At 45.8% G+C, this 21,933-nt stretch overlaps 1 protein-coding gene across 1 annotated transcript in view; it reads right to left on the bottom strand.

The window, feature by feature from the left end:
* The window catches only part of arhgef18b (rho/rac guanine nucleotide exchange factor (GEF) 18b), a 293,165-nt gene that overhangs the window by 44,717 nt on the left and 226,515 nt on the right, over positions 1–21,933 (bottom strand). Inside the window, 3 exon segments of the mRNA XM_072482241.1 lie at positions 118–259; positions 5,365–5,419; positions 11,556–11,623. Of these exon segments, the coding sequence (XP_072338342.1) occupies positions 118–259; positions 5,365–5,419; positions 11,556–11,623 (265 nt within the window).

Genomic DNA, 21,933 nt, shown 5'->3' with positions numbered 1-21,933 from the left:
ACTGTACAAGATTAAAAGTACCCCAATCTACAGGAACATTTTAATAAATCAGATACCTGGGGCTTTACCAGGTCACCAATGTGAGCATTATCGAACAGTGTATTAAGTCGTGCTAACCCGTGATTAGTGATGCTATTAGCACTGGCTGAAGACGGTTGGGAAGGTCGCCTTGGTGGAATGGTCATGCCGATACTCTGCACAGCGCCAGGCGTGCCATCCGTGACCACCAGGCACCGTGGCTGCTCCTTCGCTGAAGATGCTGAAACAGAATGCCAAGGAGTCAGAAAACAAGTCTAACGCTGCCCCACTAGCTTCCCCTCCTTCACCCCCCCCAAACCATGCTTCCTCCAAACCTCCAGCCCTGCCCCCTTCAGTTCTGCACCTCTGGGGTTCAGTAGATTCCTACAACAAGATCAAGCTCGACTGTGAAGCCGCTCATGATGGAACAGCATACTGATAACTCGATGTCTGTCTTGCACATTAAAAATGGCTATTTAGGGTTAAGGAGTTACAGAACAAAGAGGCATTAATGGAAGTGTACCTCAGCAGGAAATAGCACCTTCAAAAAGGAGGGGGAGGGAAGAGAAATCCTCAGACTTGGTTTTCAAACCCACCCTTGGAATGGAAATGTGCTCTGTTGACTGCCAAGAATCCCCTCAGCTCGGTACCTGGTGGGCATGGTTCCACGGTACAAAACTTTTTAAAAAATAATAAATTTAGAGTACCCAATTCATTTTTATCCACAATTAAAGGGCAATTTAGCGTGGCCAATCCACCTAGCTTGCACATTTTTTGGGTTGTGGGGGCGAAACTCACGCAAACACGGGGAGAATGTGGAAACTCCACACGGTCAGTGACCCGGAGCCGGGATCGAACCTGGGACCTCGGCGCCGTGAGGCCACAGTGCTAACCCACTGCGCCACCGTGCTGCCCTCCATGGTACAAAACTACATGCAAATTTGACATGGGCCATAAATCTCATTCAGGCCACAGCATGAATCTTGGGGAATAATATGTGGTAAGGAAATGCTCTTCTACAATGTGGGGGTGGGGGTGGGGGGGGGGGGTGGTGCTGCGACACATTGGACAGAACTCTATGAATAAAACCCCATGCCTGTACCTGACCCAAGTGTCTAAAACTGGAGTAAACATCACGTAAACAGGGGAAAAAAAACCTTCCATACTGTTCCGATCTGTTATCACACAGGGCAGCACAACCCGAGGCTGCCTGGAGTCAAGATGTAATATGCTCCCGTAATCAGTACTGCCTGACAGCTGAGAGGCTAAACCACATGCTCATTAATACTGTAGCCCCTGTGACTGCTCAGAGCAGAATGACCTGGGTTATACATTGACCTCGGAGGAGAGTGATGCACGATACACTGTGAGCAATCACATTTTGGCAATTTAAAAAACTCGAGCAGAAATTTGGCACTAACGACAGGATCATTCACAACTTTCCCTTCAAATGATCCCACCTCACCTGTACATCTTTTATTTTTGCAACATTGCATCACAAACTTGATAAAGCACCCGGGGCATTAGGCACAAAGGTGCTGTATACCAACTTAATAATAGGTCTTGTGGCACAATGGGCAGCATCCCTCCCTCAGCCTAAAGCTCCAGGCTCATGTCCCACCCCAGGGTTTGATGGTCAAGGAAGATGCACCCATAATGCAGCCAACAAGGTTGAGTATCAACCTGCAAAATCCTTCCAACCCACCGATGGCAGGCAATTAAGAGCAGAGAAACGACTGGTCAGAAATGCTTTGTACGGAGAGACATCTCTCAAGCGATAAGCCTCAGGCAAGCGACTTGTTCCAGGAAAACCCTCGCTAAAGGGACAGGGGAAAGTCTGCCTTATGCACCATTTGTGCGGGAAGAGAAACAACAGCTCTAATGGTGGCTTTCCCACCACAAGTGCCCAGAGAGTCGGGATGACGTGACCTCCCTCCAAGACCACAAGTGGCAGTGTTGGTGCAGCGATGAGGATCTGCAGTTCTAGGAACTCACCAAGTACCATCTTATGGTTAAGAAGCGGACAATGTGAATGATGGTGACCAAACAAGGAGCTGCTTTTTATTTCTTTATTCTTTCATGGGATGAGGGCATTGCTGGCTGGACCAGTATTGGTTGTCCATCCCCAATGGTCCTTGAACTTGGTGGCCAGGCCATTGTAAAGAGCAGTTAACAGGCAGGCGGGTTGCTGTGGGTCTGGATGCACACGTGGGTCAGGCCATTGAAGGACAGCAGATTTACTTCCCTAAAAGATCAGATGGGTTTTTACAACAATCTACAATAACTGTCATGGTCACCATTACGGAGACTAGTTTTATAGTCTTGATTTATTAACCAAATTAAAATGTCACCAGCTACCATGGTGGGATTTGAACCCATATCCCTGGAGCACTGTTACACGGATGGTTTAAAATCTGGAATCTAAATCTAGAAGCTGTTGTATTATGTGCAACATAAAATGACAATTGTTACAGTGCAGAAGCCAGCCATTTGGCCAGTCCTGTCTGCATGCCTCTCCAAAGGAGTGTACTGAAGCTACTGCCATTCCCCTGCCTTCTCCCCATAACCCTGCACAGATGCCAGACCCAATTCCATTTGAATGTTCTGATTGTGCCTGCCCTCGCCACACTTTCAGGTCGTGCATTCAGACCCCAATCACGCGCTGCGTGAAAGTTTTGCCCCCTGTCGTTGGCGCTTCTTTTACCAATTACGTCAAGTCGATGCGGTTTTTCCCCAATCTACTCTGTCTGGACCCTTCATGATTTTGAATACCTCCACCAAATATCTTCCTTCTCTTTTCCAAGGAATACAGTCCCAACCTCTCCAGTCTAACGTCATAACTGAAGTGCCTTGTCCTTGAAAGCAGTCATGAATCTTTTCTGAACGCTCTCCAATGCCTTCACACCGTTTCGAAACGGGACACAATATTCCAGCGGAGGTCAAACTAGCAACTGATACAAGTTCAACATAACATCTTTGCTCTCGTCCGCTATATCGCTATTAACAAAGCCTAGGATACTGTATGTTTATTAATCGTAGAATCACTACAATGTAGGCGGCCATTTAGCCCATCGAGTCTGCACCGATCCTCTGACACCTTACTTAGGCACACACCCCAACCCTATCCCCGTAACCCCACCTAACCTTTTGGACACCAAGGGGAAATTTAGCATGGCTAATTCACCCAACATGCACATCTCTGGATATGGGAGGAAACCAGAGCACCAGGAGGAAACCCACGCAGTCACGGGGAGAACGTGCAAACACCACACAGACAGTCACCCCCTCAAAATAGAACCCGGGTCCCTGGCGCTCCACTCGTGCACCCAGGTCCCACTGTTCCTATATTCCTTTCAGAGCTGTATCCTTCATTTTATATTATTTATGTTCTTCAAACCAGAATGAATCACTTCACGTTTCTCCACATTAATCGGTTATTTTGTCTGCCAGTCTACCAATTTGTCACTTGTGGATTGTAAAACAGAGTAGAGATATAAATGGAACATTTTCTGGTTGGCAGGCCGAATGACCAGCAGGGTACCGCAAGGGTCAGTACTTAGGCCTCAGCTGTTCACAGTCTATATCAATGATTTCATGTGGGGACCAAACACAATCCAAGTTTGCTGATGACACAGACTCGAGTGGGAATGTGAGTGTTGAGGAACACGCAAAGAGGCTTCATGGGGACTTAGACAAGCTAAGTGAGTGGGCAAGAACAAGACAGATGGAAATATACTAGAGAAAAATGTGAAGTTATCCACTTTAGTAGGAAAAATGGAAATATAGAGTTTTGCTTAAATGGGGAGAGGTTGAAGTCCAAAGAGATCTGGGTGTTCTTGTTCCCAAGTTACTGAAAGCCAACATGCAGGTGCAATAAGCAACTAGCAAGACAAATGGTATGCTAGCCTTTTTTGCAAGGGGTAAGAAAGCTTTGCTGCAGCTGTATAGAGCCTTGTTGAGGCCACACCTGGTGTAGTGTGTGCAGTTTTGGTCTCCTTACCAAAGAAAGTTTTTTTAAAATGTGTTCATGGGCCATGGGTGCCGCAGGCTGTGCCAGCATTTATTGCCCATCCCTAATTGCTATTGAGGGGGCAGTTAATAGTCAACCACATTGCTGTGGGTCTGGAGTCACATGTAGGCCAGACTAGGTAAGGACGACAGATTTCCTCCCATAAACGACATTAGTGAACCAGATGGGTTTTTACGACAGTCGGCAATGGGGCGGGTTTAGCACAGGGATAAATAGATGGCTTTTAAAGCGGACCAAGGCAGGCCAGCAGCGCGGGTTCAATTCCCGTACCAGCCTCCCTGAACAGGCGCCGGAATGTGGCGACTAGGGGCTTTTCACAGTAACTTCATTTGAAGCCTACTTGTGACAATAAGCGATTTTCATTTCATTTCAATGGTTTCATGGCCATCGTTAGACTTTTAATTCCAGATTTTTATTGAATTCAAATTTCACCATCTGCAGTGGTGTCCGCAAGTTCTCACATAGCACCGGGGGGGGGGGGGGGGGAAAGAGTGTTTGGGGATGTACGGGCTTGAGATGAGGAAACAGATTGCAGGCAGGACTAGATGAAACAGTGAAATGGGTCATGGTTCCAGTATAGTTAAGTATCATGAGGGTAACTCCAAGCATTGCTGAGTGAAAGAAAGGTGTGTGGTTTATAACGCATGAGTCATGGGCGTCCAAGACCACTGTTGCAAGGCTACTGCAAAAGAGTTTTAGGACGTATCTGTAGACAACTAAAAACACAAGAAATCATTCCACATAACATCTTGGACAGGCACATTTTGAATACTTGGCCAAAACAGAACCGAAGATTAACTGAAAATACGAGACATCTGAAATAAAAACAAAATAATTCTGGAAATAACCGATTTGGTTAAGAGGAATAGTTTTAACTGTCTCAGGTTCATCACTCCTGTCCTCCACCCTATCACAGACCTTTCCTTTTATTCTTCCTGCTCCCTCCACAGTTCTACTGGCTTAAATCTCTTACAATTCTATCTTTGAGTTTAAAAGCCCTTGTTCCCCCAACACAAACCCCATTCACTAACCCCGATTCCAGCCCTCAACCCTAACTACTGCGACAACTTTTAAGGACGAAAGAAGAGTTTCCTGGACTTTTCCCCCCTTTTTTGCGGCTTCAGTGGGCTGTGTAACTGCTTGGTGAGGCTGGGAGGGGGCAGATGTGGTGTGAAATTCAATTCCTTGCTGGTACAAGACAGGCTTGATGGGCCAGCTGGCCATTCATCTGTCCTTTCTCTCAAGGTGGTGGGGAGAACAGTAGGGAGATTGAAAACAATCATCTCCCCCATTACATCAACGTAGAAGTAACTCACCGTGCTGGGCAATGCTCTGGGAGCCTCTAGTATACTTCTGCTGGGAATCCTTTTGCTGTTGGAACAAAGAATAAATTGCTGACTGCATGATGCACGATCAGTCACTACTGAAGTGAGATTGTAGTCCAATTGAAGGCTTAAATGAACAAGTAGTTACCCCAGCAGCTCCGGTACAGAATGACTGCTGTGGGTGAAACACACACTCTCATGCTCCACCAGCAGGCAGGTTCTACCACTCATACTACAGTACAAGGTACATCCCACCTAGGTACTGCGATACCCCTAATATAGCCTACCACACTGCATAATGTATCAATTTACTGGTTCCAATATACGAGCATCTGCTGGATCGTTAAATTTCGGTGTTAAGTTTTCTAGTTCATCATCACGGTTACCATAGACGACCGAATGATTTTTGCAACAGTAGCAGAGCTTTCTATGGGTATCTGCTGCATGCTTTTGAAAATTAACATTTTTCCCAAACCTCCAGGAAAGTGCACTTTGTAACATTTACTTGGGATCTCCAGAGCGGTGTCAATATTTCCTGATGTTTGAATATTTATTAAGAGTTTGCTTCACATAGAAAAGTTTGAAAACACGGTCAAGACGTTTTTTTAAAGTTACGAAGGAATTTAATAAAATGGGTAGTGAAAAGACTCTCTTCACTTAGTGATGGAATTTGAAAATCATTAGGAGAGAGGGAGTGTTTAGGCAAAATTTCTTTATGCAAAGAGTAGCTTGGAGTTGTCAGAACTCTTTGCCGCAGAGAATAGTCGAGGCAGTTTGGGTAGCACAAGTGGATAGCACTGTGGCTTCACAGCACTAGGGTCCCAGGTTCGATTTCCTGCTGGGTCACTGTCTGTGCGGAGTCTGCACGTTCTCCCAGTGTCTGCGTGGGTTTCCTCCGGGTGCTCCGGTTTCCTCCCACAGTCCAAAGACGTGCAGGTTAGGTGGATTGGCCATGATAAATTGCCCTTAAGTGACCAAAAAAGGTTAGGAGGGGTTATTGGGCTACGGGGATAGGGTGGAAGTGAAGACTTAAGTGGGTCGGTGCACACTTGATGGGCCGAATGGCCTCCTTCTGCACTGTATGTTCTATGTTCAGAGACCTCTGCATCACAACAAAGAAGGTTTTTGGAGCAGAAAACACATCAATACAAAATAGAGCCGGGAGATATGTTTCAGATTTCTCTAAAAGCAAAAGAGCTGGTGACGGCATGATGGGCTGAATGGGCTCCCTCCCTGGAGGGAGTTGTTACGGAGGCAGAGGGGATGCACCAGGCTGACAGCAATACTGGGGATCGGAGAGTTGGGATACGGTCCCCACTGCAATAGCTTGTGATCCCAAAACATCTAAACTTTATTGGAACACAGAAAAGTTTTTTAAAAAATTAATGGATCACTTCACAGCTGGGCGGTCCACCCAAATATTTATTTATCCCGAAAGACTGCATTTCACAGTATGTACAGCTGTAGAACACTGCGCCTAGAGAGAAAGGCACCAAATAATGTCGTACCTGGTTGTAAATGCTTCAGGTTCAATGCCTTGGCCTGTATTTTAGGTAGCTAATCTCAGGCGCAGTAATAGGTTTGGAAGGGCGGGGGGTGGAGGTGATGGTTCCGAAGCCCCTGGTTTAGGCAGAGAGCAGTGGGAGAAAGAACACGAATCACGGATCTGCAACTGCACATTAAGGACTGCAGCAGTTCAAGAAGGCAGCTTGCCAGCACCTTCGCAAGAGCAATTAGAGATGCACAATAAATGTTGGCCTAGCCAACGATCCCATAAATTCATAAAAAGAAAACTTGATAGGGCCAGAGATCAGATAAGAAACAGCACGGGGGAACAGCCCTGACTTTCAAAGACTAGCTTGCAAGTACATGGCTATTCCCCCATCTTATCCCCACAAAACTATCCCAGCTTGGATATATTCAGGACAAAACGTACTTTTGAAAGAAAGGAACATAAATGAAACCTCCGTACTCTTCTTGCTGCTGTAAATGAAAATGCGTTTCTTTTCAATTTGGCCTTGAAGACATCTAAACAACTTCCCCCGCGTATACTGCTTTCCTTAATAAGCTGTTCCAAAGACTTATCACCGTCTCAAGTAATTTCCTGCAACACTGGGGGGACGAAAGTCTCACCTCCCTGTAAGCTCCAAAGGGTTAGAATCATAGAATTTACAGTGCAGAAGGAGACCATGTGGCCCATCGAGTCTGCACCGGCCCTTGGAAAGAGCGCCCTACTTAAAGGTTCTGAACAGACCAAAGTTATTTCAGTCCTAAACCACAGCAGACTGTATTGAAGTCCACACCACAACCGTCCCCAGAATTCTGCACCCAGTTGGTAGACTCGGAGAAAGGCTGGTGCGAGAGAGGGACATCATGTTGCTAGAGTAGGGACTGCTTCACTGGAGGTTAGGGATAAGGTGGGAGTTTTACTCCGCATTGAACCCATCAAAGGTTCTGACCTGGGAATGCTTGATGAAACATCACAATTAACGCTGTCGAATTGGCTCGGAGCTGGGAGTGACCTTTACCAGACTGTGAAAACTACTGCCGATTTCTCAGCACTGTTTCGAGTATTTAAGGTTTAGAACACTTAACGGGCTTAATCTAAAGCACCAGCTGTGTGTCTGTGGGTGCGGAGGTTTATCTGTGTATTTAAGCACAGAGTGATTGAAGTTGAAAGGGATGGGAGGGGAGGAAGATCAGATAATGACTGCAATCAGAGGGTTTTAAGTGCATGTAAATAAACGGACTGTGTTCCAAGTCACTTCTGCAGCTCCAGGGCTGCCCGGCAGCATTTCCTGCGGCTGGGTAGGAGGTATTAGGCTGATCTGTGTTTTCCTTGGAGTGAATGCAGTTAACACTTTGGCACTCCTCATTGGACTGGACCTTTGGGAAAGGGCCATAGCTCTGGCAGTGCCATGGTTACAGAGACCCACCAGCACACTGAGCTTCTGCTAGATTTATATGACAAAGCTGTGGTTGGCGCCTGTCCTAACAATCCAAATGAGGCAATACAGCTGGAGAAATGTGAAAATCAACAGCAATATTGTTTGGTCACTGCCCAACTCTTCAGTTTTATTATCAACCACGACAAATCTGCTATACTGATGTCCTAGAACTGGGCGTACAATTTTAAAATTTGCACACAATACAGAACTTCAGAAATATTGTGAACTGCGAGGATAGTGTAGAACTTCAAAAGGACAGAGATAGGTCAGTGGAATGGGAGATCAAGTAGATGAAATTTAATGCAGGTGTATGAACATAAGAACTAGGAGCAGGAGTAGGCCATCTGGCCCCTATAGCCTGATCCACCATTCAATGAGATCATGGCTGATCTTTTGTGGACTCAGCTCCACTTTCCAGCCCGAACACCATAACCCTTAATCCCTTTATTCTTCAAAAAACTATCTTTATCTTAAAAACATTTAATGAAGGAGCCTCTACTGCTTCACTGGGCAAGAAATTCCATAGATTCACAACCCTTTGGGTGAAGAAGTTCCTCCTAAACTCAGTCCTAAATTTACTTCCCCTTATTTTGAGGCTATACCCCCTAGTTCTGCTTTCACCCGCCAGTGGAAACAACCTGCCCGCATCTATCCTATCTATTCCCTTCATAATTTTATATGTTTCAATAAGATCCCCCCCGCATCCTTCTAAACTCCAATGAGTACAGTCCCAGTCTACTCAACCTCTCCTCGTAATCCAACCCCTTCAGCTCTGGGATTAACCTTGAGAGATTGGGCCCACAATTGTTCACACCCTCTGCACACCCTCCAGTGCCAGCACGTCCTTTCTCAAGTAAGGAGACCAAAACTGAACACAATACTCCAGGTGTGGTCTCACTAACACCCTATACAATTGCAGCATAACCTCCCTAGTCTTAAACTCCATCCCTCTAGCAATGAAGGACAAAATTCCATTTGCCTTCTTAAATCACCTGTTGCACCTGTCAACTAACTTTTTGCGACTCATGCACTAGCACACCCAGGTCTCTCTGCACAGCTGCATGTTTTAATATTTTATTTAAATAATAATCCCTTTTGCTGTTATTCCTACCAAAATGGATAACCTCACATTTGTCAACATTGTATTCCATCTGCCAGACCCTAGCCCATTCACTTAGCCTATCCAAATCCCTCTGCACACTTCCAGTATCCTCTGCACTTTTTGCTTTACCACTCATCTTAGCGTCGTTTGCAAACTTGGACACATTGCCCTTGGTCCCCAACTCCAAATCATCCATGTAAATTGTGAACAATTGTGGGCCCAACACTGATCCCGGAGGGACACCACTCGCTACTGATTGCCAACCAGAGAAACACCCATTAATCCCCACTCTTTGCTTTCTATTAATTAACCAATCCTCTATCCATGCTACTACTTTCCCCTTAATGCAATGCATCTTTATCTTATGCAGCAACCTTTTGTGTGGCACCTTGTCAAAGGCTTTCTGGAAATCCAGATATACCACATCCATTGGCTCCCAGTTATCTACCGCACTGGTAATGTCCTCAAAAAATTATACTAAATTAGTTAGGCATGACCTGCCCTTTATGAACTCATGCTTCGTCTGCCCAATGGGACAATTTCCATCCAGATGCCTCGCTATTTCTTCCTTGATGATAGATTCCAGCATCTTCCCTACTACCGAAGTTAAGCTCACTGGCCTATAATTACCCGCTTTCTGCCTGCCTCCTTTTTTTAAAACAGTGGTGTCACATTTGTTAATTTCCAATCCGCCGGGACCACCCCAGAGTCTAGTGAATTTTGGTAAATTATCACTAGTGCATTTGCAATTTCCCTAGCCATCTCTTTTAGCACTCTGGGTTGCATTCCATCAGGGCCAGGAGACTTGTCTACCTTTAGCCTCATTAGCTTGCCCATCACTACCACCTCCTTGATAATAATCCTCTCAAGGTCCTCACCTGTTCTTATGTTAGAGTGGTACCCCACAGGCTGTGACAGGTCTGACACTGTATAACAGTGCATTACTGATCAGGGCAGATCAGTCACTGTACAACACTGGGGTACAGTACTGGTGGGGACAGGTCGGTCATTTCCGTACCAGCCTCCCCGAACAGGCGCTGGAATGTGGCGACTAGGGGCTTTTCACAGTAACTTCATTTGAAGCCTACTTGTGACAATAAGTGATTTTCATTTCATTGCATATCACTGGGGTACAGTACTGATGGGGACAGGTCTGTCACTGTATAACACTGGGGTACAGGGCTTTCACTGGGAATTATGAACATCATGCAAGGAGCATATCCAGAATATTAAAGGGCTTCATCTTCAATAAGTATTTCCTGGTGTATTTCCCAACTTCAAGTTGGAGAAAGGTCAAGTTCACAGTGCATTGACACAGACAAGGTTGAGGGAAAACAAAAAAGGGGAATCTTGATATTCAAGAGGTAATGCCAAGTCTGAGTTTGAGGTGCCATTTGATAATTGGAGGAAGAGACACAGGGAAGTGAAGAGCTCCACCATTTCAAGATCTAGGAAAAAAAGAGTCAGTTACACACTGAATTTTTAAAAATAAATTTAGACTACCCAATTCATTTTTTCCAATGAAGGGACAATTTAGCGTGGCCAATCCACCTACCGTGCACATCTTTTGGGTTGTGGGGGTGAAACCCACGCAAACATGGGGAGAATGTGCAAACTGCACACAGGCAGTGACCCAGGGCCTGGATCGAACCTGGATCCTCAGCGCTGTGAGGCAGCAGTGCTAACCACTGCGACACCGTGCTGCCCTACACACTAAATTTTAACACAAGGATACGATCTACCAAGTGACAATCTACCAAGTGACATAACACCACCAAAGACATGCAGCTCACCTGCATAGAGCACTGGTAAGCTTTGTGCTACTTGTCCGATTTGGAACAACCTACAAAATCTGAGTGTTGACTTGAAATGAGAAGTATTCTTGCAGCCCCCATACATGTTCCAGCAATGAGCCAGGCTGGCTGCTCAAATCCGCAGCAGTATTCCGGTGTGCCACGGAGAAAACAGCTGGATCTCCGCTCCCGTCACCAGGTGCATCACTTGGGAGCCAGCTCAACCCCAAAAGGAGATCCCCAAAACAGGATAGGTCACTATTAAATAACACCAACAACCGACGAGCCGGCAGTAACAGCACGGTAAACACCACCTGCACAAACACAAGACACACCAACCTTGCCCTTGAAAGTGGTGCATTCAGCTAGAAGTGTCCTGCAATTCTTGTGTACATTCACTGCACAATCTGCAAAGAAACACACAAACGTCAACAAAAGTGATCCCACCTTAATCAACTTGTGCACTGATAACTACTACTTCAAGTGGTACTTATGGGCAATTTATATTAAAGGGAAAAACAGGATTATCATAGAATTTACAGTGCAGAATGAGGCCATTTGGCCCATCGAGTCTGAACCAGCTCTTGGAAAAGTGCACCCTACCCAAGGTCAACATCTCCGCCCTATCCCCATAACCCAGTAACCCCACCCAATACCAAGGGCAATTTTGGACACCAAGGGCAATTTATCACAGCCAATCCACCTAAACCGCACATCTTTGGACTGTGGGAGGAAACCGGAGCACCCGGAGGAAACCCACGCACACACAGGGAGGATGTGCAGACTCTGCACAGACAGTGACCCAAGCCGGAATCGAACCTGGGACCCTGGAGCTGTGAAGCAATTGTGCTATCCACTATGCTACCGTGCTGCCTAGGATAATTGAACGTTGGTCATAAACCATCCATTACAAAACCGCCAAGCTGCAAAGTTCACTCTTCGCCACATGGCTGTTTTTCAGGGCTGAAATCTGGACAGCGAGGGCCAGCAGGCTCTTGGAAAGTGAGGCAGGAGAGCACCCACTACATTATCCACCAGGAATGAGGGATAATGAGCAGCAGCAAGAACCCTGGAGCTTTTTAAAAAAAACTCACTTCCAGGGGCAAAGGTGGCAAGCACAGTGCCCATCCTGCCAGCCTGACCTGTACGGCTGAAATCCGTGCCACTTCTTTGAGCTCTTCTATGTGGCACACCCAGCTAGTAGATAACTTAAAGATAGAAAATGTAAAACTTCACAAACAATAAAATAACTTTGTATCAACACACATCTGCACACAGCTGGATGCTCCAAGCAGGCGGCCACAGGCAGCAATAACCGCATGCATCTTGCTTACTCTTTGAACTAGATTCTGGAATGCTCCACACCACAAAGAGAGCTACGGGCAGGGGAGAGATGGAACATCCTCACAGAAACAGGTTTAAGCGTGCATCTAGTGCTTCATTCATCCACCAATAATCAATAATAAACTCCCAACAGATTGAAATTACATACCAAAGAACAAAGCACCCAGGATTAAAGGTTTAATAAGCATTGATGGTTAGAGTGAACATAACACAGGATTGTTGACGGTGTGGATATTCTCTCTCATTGCGTTGCCAGTGGGATTCCCTTTGCCGTAGTTAATGGTTTCTAACCCTGGACATCATCTCGGTCTCTTGGCCGGGAAGTGCAAACACTTTTCAGTCAGGAGAAACTAAACAAATTGCCTGAGTCTGAAAGCGGTGGTCAAAGTGGAGCTTGCCTCCATGATTGGGATGGCACAGTGGTCAGGGTAGGGTGTTGGTCCAGAGGGACGGTGCAGACTCAGTGGGCCAAACGGCCTCCTTCTGCACTGTAGGGGTTCTATGATTGTACAACAAAAGGCACAGTGAAGCTCCAATAAAAGGCACGGTGAAGCCCCAATAAAAGGCACGCGAAGCCGTAGTAGCATTATCCAAGAGCCAAACATGCTGCACAGCTCTGCAGGCAATATCAATCATTTTTACAAGACCAACAGAGAGCTTAGGTCAAACAGTCACATGAGGTTATGGATTTAAGCCCCACTTAAGCATGCAAACAAGGTCTACATGTCAAGGACTGCATTTTCAGAGATGTTATTTTGCGTTAGACATGAAACCAAGGCTCCAGGTTCAGGTGGTGATAAAAAGATCTTATTCAAAGAGTACGGAACACACTGTGCGCCCAGGTCAAAATTCCTCCTTCCGTGACAAACAAACTAATCACGCACTTTATTTTGTACCTTGCTGTGCACAAATTGGCTGTGGGCATTCCTACCGAACAGTGATTGCACTTCAAGAATAACTCAAGGTATAAAGGGCTTAAAGAGGGCACTGTTTATAAACTTTAAAACTTCTTACGCAATCTTAGCAGATGAAAAAACTAAAAGTGTACTTTGAGCCTGTATAACCACTTGGATGTTGATCTTCCATATAAATGGTTTATTGCTGATACACTGTGCTCCAAAGGAGCTTTAATGGATCTTAGAACTGAAAGTACCAAGAGTCGCCAAAAGCAAAACACCATAATGCCAAGGAAGTAAATATTTAGTTAAATTACTGGCTGCTGTCAGCTCTTTTTATAGGAAGGTATTCCCAGCTCACACTACAGAAAGGTCTCAATAATCATTATTCTGTCCTGGTACAGGCCGTTTGCAAATGGAGTGGATTGCAGTAACACTGAACTTTAAACTGTTTACATGGCACGCCTGTTAAAAAAGTTGAAAGGCCAGGGTCATATCAGAACCTAACACTGCATTAACAAACTATAATTCATTGTTTCGTTACATAGGTGATCATTTTAAACTTTTTCCCCAACCATTTAAAAAAAAACATTTGTTCACAGGATGTGGAAGTCGCTGGCAAGGTCAGCATTTATTGCCCAGTGCCCTTGAGAAGGTGGTGGTGAGCGGTCTTCTGAACCCCTGCAGTTCATATGGTGTAGGCACACCACAGTGCTGTTAGGAAAGGAGTTCCAGGATTTTAAATAATCATCTTTATTAGTGTCCCAGGTAGTCTTACATTCAGGGCAGCACAGTAGTTAGCACAATTGCTTCACAGCTCCAGGGTCCCAGGTTCGATTCCCAGCTTGGGTCACTACCTGTGCGGAGTCTGCATGTTCTCCCAGTCTGCGTGGGTTTCCTCCGGGTGCTCCGGTTTCCTCCCACAGTCCAAAGATCTGCTCATCCTTTCTGACTCCTTGGCATTCTGTTTCAGCATCTTCAGCGAAGGAGCAGCCACGGTGCCTGGTGGTCACGGATGGCACGCCTGGCGCTGTGCAGAATATCGGCATGACCATTCCACCAAGGCGACCTTCCCAACCGTCTTCAGCCAGTGCTAATAGCATCACTAATCACGGGTTAGCACGACTTAATACACTGTTCGATAATGCTCACATTGGTGACCTGGTAAAGCCCCAGGTATCTGATTTATTAAAATGTTCCTGTAGATTGGGGTACTTTTAATCTTGTACAGTTAAATTGCGAAACATTTTGTACTGCCATTGAACCACATTTCATTATCACCTGTTCTGCATCAGCTCTACCTCCAAACCAGAGACCACACAACAACACCAGCTAAATCCCTCAAATCCATCTCACAGAAAACATCGGATCTCCAGTTTCCTCCCACAGCCCAAAGATGTGCGGGTTAGGTGGATAGGCAGTGCTAAATTGCCCTTAAATGTCCAAAAGGTTAAGTGGGGTTACTGGGTTACAGGGATAGGGTGGAGGCGTGGGCTTGAGTAGGGTGCTGTTTCCAAGGGCCGGTGCAGACTCGATGGACCGAATGGCCTCCTTCTGCACTGTAAATTCTATGAACACTGCAATGAAGTTGCTGTGAAAATCCCCTAGTCACCACATTCCGGCGCCTGTTCAGGTACACTGAGGGAGAATTCGGAATGTCCAATTCACCCAGTGCTTTTTTCGGACTTGTGGGAGGAAACTGGAGCACCCGGAGGAAACCCACGCAGACACGGGGAGAACATGCAGATCCGCACAGACAGTGACCAAAGCCAGGAATCGAACCCGGGGCCCTGGCGTTGTGAAGCAGCAATGCTAACCACTGTGCTCCCATTTGACCCTGTGACAGTGAATGAGCAGCAATATGTTTTCCAAGCCAGAATGGTGAGATTTGGAGGGGAACTTGCAGATGGTGGTGTTCCATCGTTCTTCTCGGTTCTGGAGGTCCCAGATTTAGAAGGTGCTGTGGAAGGAGTCTTGGCGAGTTGCTGCTGTGCATATTGTAGCTGGTACACATTGCTGCCACCATGTGTCAGTGGTGGTGGGAGTGAATGATTAAGACGGTGGACGTGTCCTGGCTGGTGGCGAGCTTCTAGAGTGCTGCTGGAGCGGCACTTATATAGGCCAGTCCAGCGTATTCCTTCACACTCCAGACTTGTGCCTTGTAGATGGAGGTCAGGCTTTGCGAGTTCATCACTGGGATGTGGTTAGACGCAGACTTCAGGGGTTACGCAACAGGAAGAGAGACCACGAATGTAAGTGAGGGGTACTCTTCCTTGTAGGTATCATATTCAGTATGACTCAGCACACAATTCTCCCGACACTTAAATCTGAAGTTTGAGAGCTCAAGTCCCACTTTATGATTTGAGCTCTAAACTTATGCTGACACTCTAGTGCAATACCAAATGCAGTCAATAGAGCAGTTGAGAATGAGAAATTAACCCAAGGCTCCATGCACCATACAACTGCATGCTCAGGGTTGAACAGCTGCAATATCTCTACCTCTCAGCAATTAGAAACCAATGGGTCTCTGCAAGGCCAAGAGGGACAGCTGGTCTTTAAGGGAATCCAGGGTAATGGGGAGTGCACTGAAAAGTGGAATTCAGGTTATCATCCATCAGCCATGTGCGGAGTGGCTGGACAGGTTCGAGGAGGCTGAATAGCTGACCACTGCTCCTATTTCTTGCGTTATGACCACGAGAAGTGCAACTGTAATCTAATGTGAACTAACAACCCTCACCTATAAATGCTTGCATTACTGAATTAAAAAAATCAGAAGTGGACGTTTTAAATAAATTATTTTATTTTCCCAATTAAAACGGGTAATTCTACATGGCCAATCATTTTCTCGGGGGATTGAACGGCTTAAGAACTAGGAGCAGGAATAGGCCATCTGGTCCCTCGTGCCTGCTCCGCCATTCAATAAGATCATGGCTGGTCTTTTTGTAGACTCCGCTCCATTTACCCTCCCACTCACCATAACTCTTAATTCAAAAATCTATTTATCTTTGCCTTAAAAACATTCAACGAGGTAGCCTCAACTGCTTCACTGGGTAGGAAATTTCACAGATTTACAACCCTTTGGGTGAAGTTCCTCCTCAACTCAGTCCTAAATCTGCTCCCCTGTATTTTAAGGTTATGCCCCCTAGTTTCACCCACCAGTGGAAATAACCTCCCTGTTTCGATCTTAACTATTCCCTTCATAAATCTATATGTTTCTATAAGATCCCCCCTCATTCTTCTAAATTCCAATGAGTATGGTCCCATTCTACTCAGTCTCTCCTTATGAACCAATCCTCTCAACTCCAGAATCAACCTGGTGAATCTCCTCTGCACACCTTCCAGTGCCAGCACATCCGTTCTCAAGGAGACCAAAACTGTACCCAGTACTCCAGGTATTGCCTCACCAGCACCCTATGCAGCGGCAACATAACCTCCCTGTTCTTAAACGCCATCCCTCTAGCAACGAAGGACAAAATCCCATTTGCTCCTAATTACCTGCAAATTGGGTTTCACATGGGCGGGGAAAACCGAGGATTCAGAAGGGGGTCCTACAGAGGGATAGACAGTCAGGGGGCTTGCACTGACTTGATGTTTTTCTACTGGGCTGCCAACACAGAGGTGGTGTGGAGACCTGGGGACTACCTGGGTGCGGATGGAGGCTGGGTCCTGCAGAGGGTCCAATTTGGGGGCAAAGTTGACCGCGTCTTTGCCTTTTGGTCCAGTAAGTACTCTCCAAACCTGGTGGTTGTGGAGACAACTCTGTCAGCACTTCAAGCTGGGGTCAGCGTCAAGGCATTTGTATGAACCACTTGTTCGAATCAGCAAAGTTGGATGCCACATTTGGTGGGTGGCAGAGGAAGGGACTGGAGAGAGCAAGTGATTTATTTCTGGAGGGGCAGTTTGCCAGCCTGGAGGAGCTGAAAAAGAAAGTCGGGCTCGAGCTCAGACATGTTTAGGTACCCTCCGGGTTCGGAATTTGCTCAACGGACGTTTCCGACATTCCCAGGGGCGCTGCTTTCAACCTTACTGGATAGGATTCTTTCCTGCTCAGGGTCATAAGAGGGTTGTGCATCCGACATTTAAAAGAGTTGGTCTCAGTGGAGGGGGTGAAGGAGGAGCTGGGACCGACACTGGGAGGTGGTGTGGAGCGAGTCTATCCGCAGGGTGAATGCCACGTCATCATCCTCTGCAAGGCAGAGCCTGATCCAGCTCATGGTAGTGTTTAGGGCGCACCTCATCAAGGCCAGAAGGAGTATCTTTTTTGTTGTTGCAGGGGCTGAAGACATACGAGCGCTATTAGAGAGAGCCTGCAAAACAAACGCACATGTTCTGGTCCTGTCCCAAAATTGTGGGTTTCTGGGTCTCTTTTATTCAGCACCAAATGGGCAATCCTGAATATGGAGTTGGAGCCTTGTCCGATAGTGACTGAATTCAGGGTTTCGGACCTGCCGGAGCTGCGGACGGGGGCGGACACAGATGCTCTGGCATTCGCCTCATTGGTTACAAGATGACTCCTTCGGAGTTGGAGACTGGTGACTCCACCTAGTGCCTCGGTGCTTAGTGGAGTTTTTGCATCTTGAGAAGGTCAAATATACCACAAGTGGGTCAATTGCAGGGTTTTACTGTAGGTGGCTACTGTTCATATTGTACTTTAAGGAATTGGTCACTGTTCGGTGTGTGTGTGTGGGTGGGGGGGGGGGGGGGGGGGGGGAGGGGTACTAGGTTATTCTTATTATTTGGTTTATTGTTGTTTGTAATTTTTGCACTATTTGGGTATAAAATTGTACAAGTTTAATAAAAATATTGTTTTTAAAAATGCAACAGCAGTGTCATTGCTACACGCCAATGCTGCTGAATAGTTACATGCAGTCAAAGGTCCACTGCAGCTGCAAACCTGCATTATTTCTGAAACGGTACACAGGATATTCCACTTCAACACTTAAAATGTGGGTATCCCCGACAAGGCTGGCATTTATTGCACAACCAAGTGAGTGTTAGGATGCTTTAGAGGGCAACCATTTTGGCATGGGATTGAATGACAAACAGGCCCAGTCCGGGCAAGGACAGGATATTTCACCCCCTAAAAGGGCATTAGTGAAGCAGTGGAGCTTTTACAACACTCCAACAGCTTCATTTCTATCAAACCAGGTTTTGATTTACAGAATTTTTTAAAAAATATTCAAATTTTGCCATGGTAGGATTTGAACTTGCTCTCTGGATGTTGAGTCCAGGCTTCTGGATTGCAAGCCCAGTAGCTTGACCACTACCATGACCACGGCACTCACATATGTTAACTGTTTGTTGCAGAAGAATATTTCCCCTGTCCTGCTCACAACAGCAAGGTTTACCCATTTTTCCACCCTTGCCGAGTTATTTAACTTAACCAGGTCATTGGCAATGCAATGGTTCAGACAAGTGTCCAAAGTGACACCGCAGTGCAGGTTACCAGATCTCTCGCTCCAGATACGGGGAGGGGGACCCAAATAAAGAGGCAAATCCAAAATACTTTCTGCCTACCTCAATGGAGAAACCCATCCTCAACTTCTGTTTAAATGGGAGAGTCCTCAATTAAAGTTACAACACCCAGGTAGATGATTGAAAGCCTGCCCCTGGGATTCACTTGGGTTAATGGCCCTAAGAACATGGAAGAATGGGCGGCCACTTCCACTATCAATGAGACCATGGCTGATCTGTAACCAGACTCTATATGCCACCATTGACCCATATCCCTTAATACCTTTGATGAACAAATATTGGTTTAGAAGTAACAATTGATCTAGCATCAGCTGTCAATTCCAGAAGACTGCACCAACCTTCTACCACCCTTTTGTACTTGGAAGAGTTCCCTAATTTCACTCCTGAAAGATCAACTTCAATTTTTAAATTAAGCCCTCTAGTCCTAACCAGAGGAAAGTTTCTCTCCACCTACCTTACTTGTCCACCTTCTTGAAAACTTCCACCAAATCACCCCTTAAATCTTCCAAATTTCCAGTTGACGTTTTTCAACTGAACAGAGGCAGCAGATTAATATATTTGACAAAATAACAAAGAAGCCTCGCACAGCCTTAATCGCCCTATCCCCAAGTTGGACTGATGAAGATCAAGGAGACATGTACCAGCCATTGCTACAGTGTGGGTTACACTGTCGTAGGCCACACAGTAAAACAACTGAACTACAATTGGAAATCTCTTATGCATGCAGAATCGTATGTGAAGTTCCCTTCAAGCAAGTGACCAGGACACCCTGCTAAAGTGCTCAGTCAAGCTCGCAGTACGAATGCCGGATGAATCAGTGATATATTTCAAATACTGTTTGCTTAGCCTCCCGAGTAATAGAGAGCCCCTCCTGGGTAAATGAACATTACTCAATAGATTGCGTTCTTCAGCACACTGGACAAATAAAAACTTTAATTCAAAGTATGTTAACGCTGTGCTTAGCAACAAGGGGTCTTTGAGACAGTGCATACATAAATCCAACAGCACTTGACACGCGGATATCACCAAGATCTACTGGTACGTTTGTGAAATATTTAGACCGCATCCAATTGTACAGTGAAACACACCCAGGGGTATAATTGTAGATTCCGTCCTTCAAAACTTAAGGTGCGCCTGGAGGCAGTACTCTGAGCTGTGACACCAAGTCTGCTGCTACCAATATGAACAACACACATTTTACACGGACATTGGCTGTCTTGCTTTTAAGAAAACCTTGCACATTTCAAAAAACTGACTTAATTCTCCCTGATCCCCTACAAATAAAAACGAGTTGTGGGGACATTCTGCAAATATTCACGATGATCCTAGGGAGGTCTGCATGTAGTCCGCTCTCTTAGGGACAATATCCTGCCTATCTCGCTCGCTGGTACCACCTGCGGATAACGAAACACTCTCGGACCCTCTGTGAAAATTAGAGAGCCAACTAATATACAACAGTGTCAGCTACCCAAAAGAAAACAGTGCTCGGATTACAGAAGCAGCTATGTTTGAAAATCAATGAATGCAGAAATCTGATGACTCACTGGAATCTCCTCACGGGCCATTAGTCCGGGGTCCCCACTTGGAAAAGTTAACTGCTTAAGTTTGATCTTGTCCTTCTTCCAGTAGCTGGAAAATACTGGATGTGTTAAACATAAACTTGAAAAACAATGGTGCAATGAATATCATTGCTAATAGTTAAATCAGTGAGATGAGCAGCTCTTTAGCCACCTCCGAATTGAAATACGTTTTGCTGTGCTTTGCACTGGCAGCCCAACCCCAGAGGAACATAGTAGTTAGTAGCCCTTTTGAGTGTCTGCTTCACTATTCAATAAGATGATGGCTGAGCCGGTGATCCTGGCCCCACTTTCCTGTCTGTCCTCCGTAACCCTCGACTCCCTTGTCGATCAAAAATCTGTCCAACTCAGCTCGGAGGCCCAGCTTCCATTACTTTCTGGGGAAGGGGAATTGCACATACCCAACAGACTCGGTCTTAAAGGGGAGACGTTTTATAAAAAAAAAAAACTGTTAGTGTCCCCCACAATATGAAACATCCTCCAGGCATCCACCTCACCAAGGTCCCTCAGGATCTTACACATTGCAATAAGATCAATGCTCATTCTTCTAAACTCCAATGAGTATAGTCCTGACCCATTCAATCTTTCTTCATGATATGACCCCTTCATTTCTCAGCCATTCAGTTCCCAGAATAAGTCGTGAACTTTCTCTGAACTGCTTCCAAAGCAATTGTATCTTTTTTTAAATTAGTCCAAAACTGTACCTAGTGCTCCAGATATAGTCTCACCAAGGCCCTGTACAGCTGCAGTAAAACTTCCCTATTTTATATTCCATTCCTCTTACAATAAACACCAACATTCCATTTGCTTTACTAATCACTTGCTGTACCTGCACACAAACTTGCAAGTGGTTCATGTACCAGGACACCTTAATCCCAACTTCTGCAATCTTTCTCCATTTAAATAGTATTCTACTATTTTATTCTTCCCAATGAATACTTTGATGAATAGGATTTCTGGGTCCTGCTTCTCAAGCCAGTATAAACGAGGATCCTAACTGTTAGCGCAGCGCACAGAAGCATCAGGCAGCAGGACTCAAAACAACATTGCTCTTCGCTCAAGTAAGGAGCTCTTCACTCAAGTAAGGATGATGTTGGTGCGGCAGATTGCAGACTGCATGCTACGGGACAATGTTTTTCTAACTTTTTTTCCCCCACATGGGACCCACTTTCGCCAACTGGCTGACATTCAAGACCCACAGCATGTTCGTTTACCCAGTGTATCCTGAGTCAAGGCAGTGTTTGGGACGTCAAAGCTTTCATGCCCCCAGGCAAGGGGAAACGGACAGAAACGTTTTCCTGTTCATAATCACTATTCGGTAGCCCCGGTACATTACCCTTATGTTATTACTAGTGGTGGCATAGTGGTAATGCCACTGGACTAAAACAGGAGAGCCAGAATAATATTCTGGGGACCCGGGATGAA

Source organism: Scyliorhinus torazame, chromosome 18 (genome assembly GCF_047496885.1).
Source record: "Scyliorhinus torazame isolate Kashiwa2021f chromosome 18, sScyTor2.1, whole genome shotgun sequence".
Lineage (NCBI taxonomy): Eukaryota > Metazoa > Chordata > Chondrichthyes > Carcharhiniformes > Scyliorhinidae > Scyliorhinus > Scyliorhinus torazame.
The sequence above is the reverse complement of the archived record's forward strand: the minus strand, read 5'-3'. Positions and strand labels throughout refer to the sequence as shown.